The sequence below is a fragment of the Tasmannia lanceolata genome, unplaced genomic scaffold (assembly GCF_043159265.1).
Source record: "Tasmannia lanceolata isolate RefF3 unplaced genomic scaffold, GAP_Taslan_0.1 ptg000003l, whole genome shotgun sequence".
Classification (NCBI taxonomy): domain Eukaryota; kingdom Viridiplantae; phylum Streptophyta; class Magnoliopsida; order Canellales; family Winteraceae; genus Tasmannia; species Tasmannia lanceolata.
The window spans coordinates 44588804-44591166 of NW_027518680.1; the positions used below are offsets into that span (position 1 = coordinate 44588804).

The window sequence follows — 2363 nt, forward strand, 5'->3', positions numbered from 1 at the left end:
CTTTTTCTGAAAGGAAATATACTATTCCGTTTTGCACGAACAGAAGCGTGGCTTCTTGTGTTTTTTGCCAAAACTGTAGACCTCTGTTTAGATCATAGTTGCCGGAAACTCCTTGGGCGGGTGGGAAACTCGTTTCCCCTAAAACACGTTTCTCGTGGGTGGGAAACTTGTTTCCCCTAAAACGTGGGAAACGCGTTTCGGAAACGTTTCCGATATATGATAAAAAATTGGAGAAATGTTTCCAAAATGCATAGGAACATATGAGAAACTTATGTAAATCATGTGTCGAACGCACGATAAACGTGTGCAACACTCGTAGAAAACGCATGTGAAGCGAGTAGGAAACATATGTGGAACTTATGAAAATCTTTTTGGAAAAAAACACATCAAAATTTGTGGAATAGATATTAAAAAAGAAAACAATAGCATATATTGTAAGAAAAATAAAAATAAGAAAAAATCAAATAGAAATTTGAAATTAATAATATTTAAATGTACAAAACTACATATTTCGTGTTTTCATTGTGTTTCATGTGTGTTTTTTCTATCATTTATGAAATGCTTCTAATGTATTTCAAGACGTTTCTCATACGATTTTCTGTTGTTTTCTCATTTCTCGTTTCCCCTAATATTGTTTTCAAGTGTTTCACGTTTCCGTTTCACTTTTCGTTTCCCGAATTCATTTCCCACGCTGGTAACTATGGTTTGGATTGTCAATATCTCTTCTTGCTTCTCATTACCATTGAATGAAGTAGAGAATTGGGTTGCAAAGGTGCACAAAAACCAAGTGGATTCCGACTTGTTCAACATGAGGTCGTGCTTCAACCTGAAGTTTGGCTACAAGTTGGGTAAGAAGGTTGTTAAAAAGACCACTTTTGTTGTAGAACTCAAAGGCAAAGGCGATTTTGATGAGGTTGCTGAGTGCCCTGCACCCGAGAGGGTGTTGGAGATGCCCACTACATCAACACATGGTCAGGAGACATGTGAAGAAACCTTATGGCATTACTTACACGACGAGGAAACAAGAATGGTATGCGTGCACGGCATGGGGGGAGTTGGGAAAACAACTCTCATGAAAATCATCGACAATAAGCTTGTTGGAACCCAAGTCTTTGATGAGGTGATTTGGGTAACTGTGTCCAAGGATCTGAGTATAGAAAAGATCCAAATTGCCATTGGAAGCAAATTGGGCTTGCATTTTGCTGATTATGAAAATCAAGAGTTGAGAAGCAGGAAAATCTTTGCTAGATTGAAGAACAAGAGGTATGTGTTTATGTTGGACGATCTATGGGACGAAATTAGCTTGGATGATGTTAGAATTCCAAAACCAAATAAGGAAAATAAATGCAAAATCGTGCTGAGTACTCGTTTCCTTGGAGTGTCTAATGACATGGATGCTAATAAGATCATTAAAGTTGAAATCCTTGGGAGCGAGGAAGCTTGGAATTTGTTCCACGAGAAAGCAGGGGAGGTAGTGCTTTTACGGGACATCCGAGCCCTAGCAGAGGAGGTTGTGAAAGAGCGTGATGGTTTACCATCGGCAATCATCACGGTGGGGAGAGCAACGCGAGAGAAGAAGAGGAAAGAGGTGTGGCTGGATGCACGAAGGGCATTGAAGGAATCGACGGTCTCAGAAATTGAAGGTATGGAGCCTAAAGTTTTTCGATCTTTGAAACTCAGTTATGACCACTTAGAAGAAGATAACATCAAACTCTGCTTCTTGTATTGTGCGCTATTTCCTGAAGATAATCCCATATATGTAACTCAGCTGGTAGAATATTGGACAATGGAAGGATTTGCTAAAAATATTGATAACTTGGAGGATGCATCAAATAAAGGGCACTGCATCATTGAAAGATTAAAGGAAGCATGTCTTTTGGAGGAGATTTCTATGGATTGTGTCAAGATGCATAACTTGATCCGTGATTTGGCAATATGGATCACGTCATCATCATTAAAAGAAGGCCCAAAATTCCTTGTAAAAGCTGGGATGGGATTCAAGGAGGCACCCGAAGAAAGAGTGTGGGAAGGGGTTGAGAGGATTTCATTGATGCAAAACCAAATACATAGGCTTCCAGTTAGGCCTAATTGCCCTATTTTGGTTTCCTTATTCCTCCAAGGAAACCATGCCTTGAGTACTATCCCCTAGTGACTTCTTTGAACTTATGCCGAGACTTAGGGTTCTTGATCTTAGTAGCACCTATATTGAATTGCTTCCAATGTCCTTGTCCTCATTGGTGAACCTACAAGCACTCATTTTAAGAAACTGCGACAGATTGATAGTGGTACCACCCTTGGGAGACCTAAAAAAACTCCGGCATTTAGTTCTCAGAAGTTGTCATGCCATTAGAGAACTACCCCAA

General features: G+C 39.7%; 1 protein-coding gene across 1 annotated transcript; it reads left to right on the top strand.

Annotated features, from left to right (window-relative positions):
• Positions 1 to 700: 700 nt before the first annotated feature.
• LOC143869811 (disease resistance protein UNI-like) lies at positions 701 to 2149 on the top strand. The gene has a single exon (XM_077376367.1). The coding sequence runs from the start codon at positions 701 to 703 to the stop codon at positions 2147 to 2149; it is 1449 nt and encodes a 482-aa protein (XP_077232482.1).
• Positions 2150 to 2363: the final 214 nt, after the last annotated feature.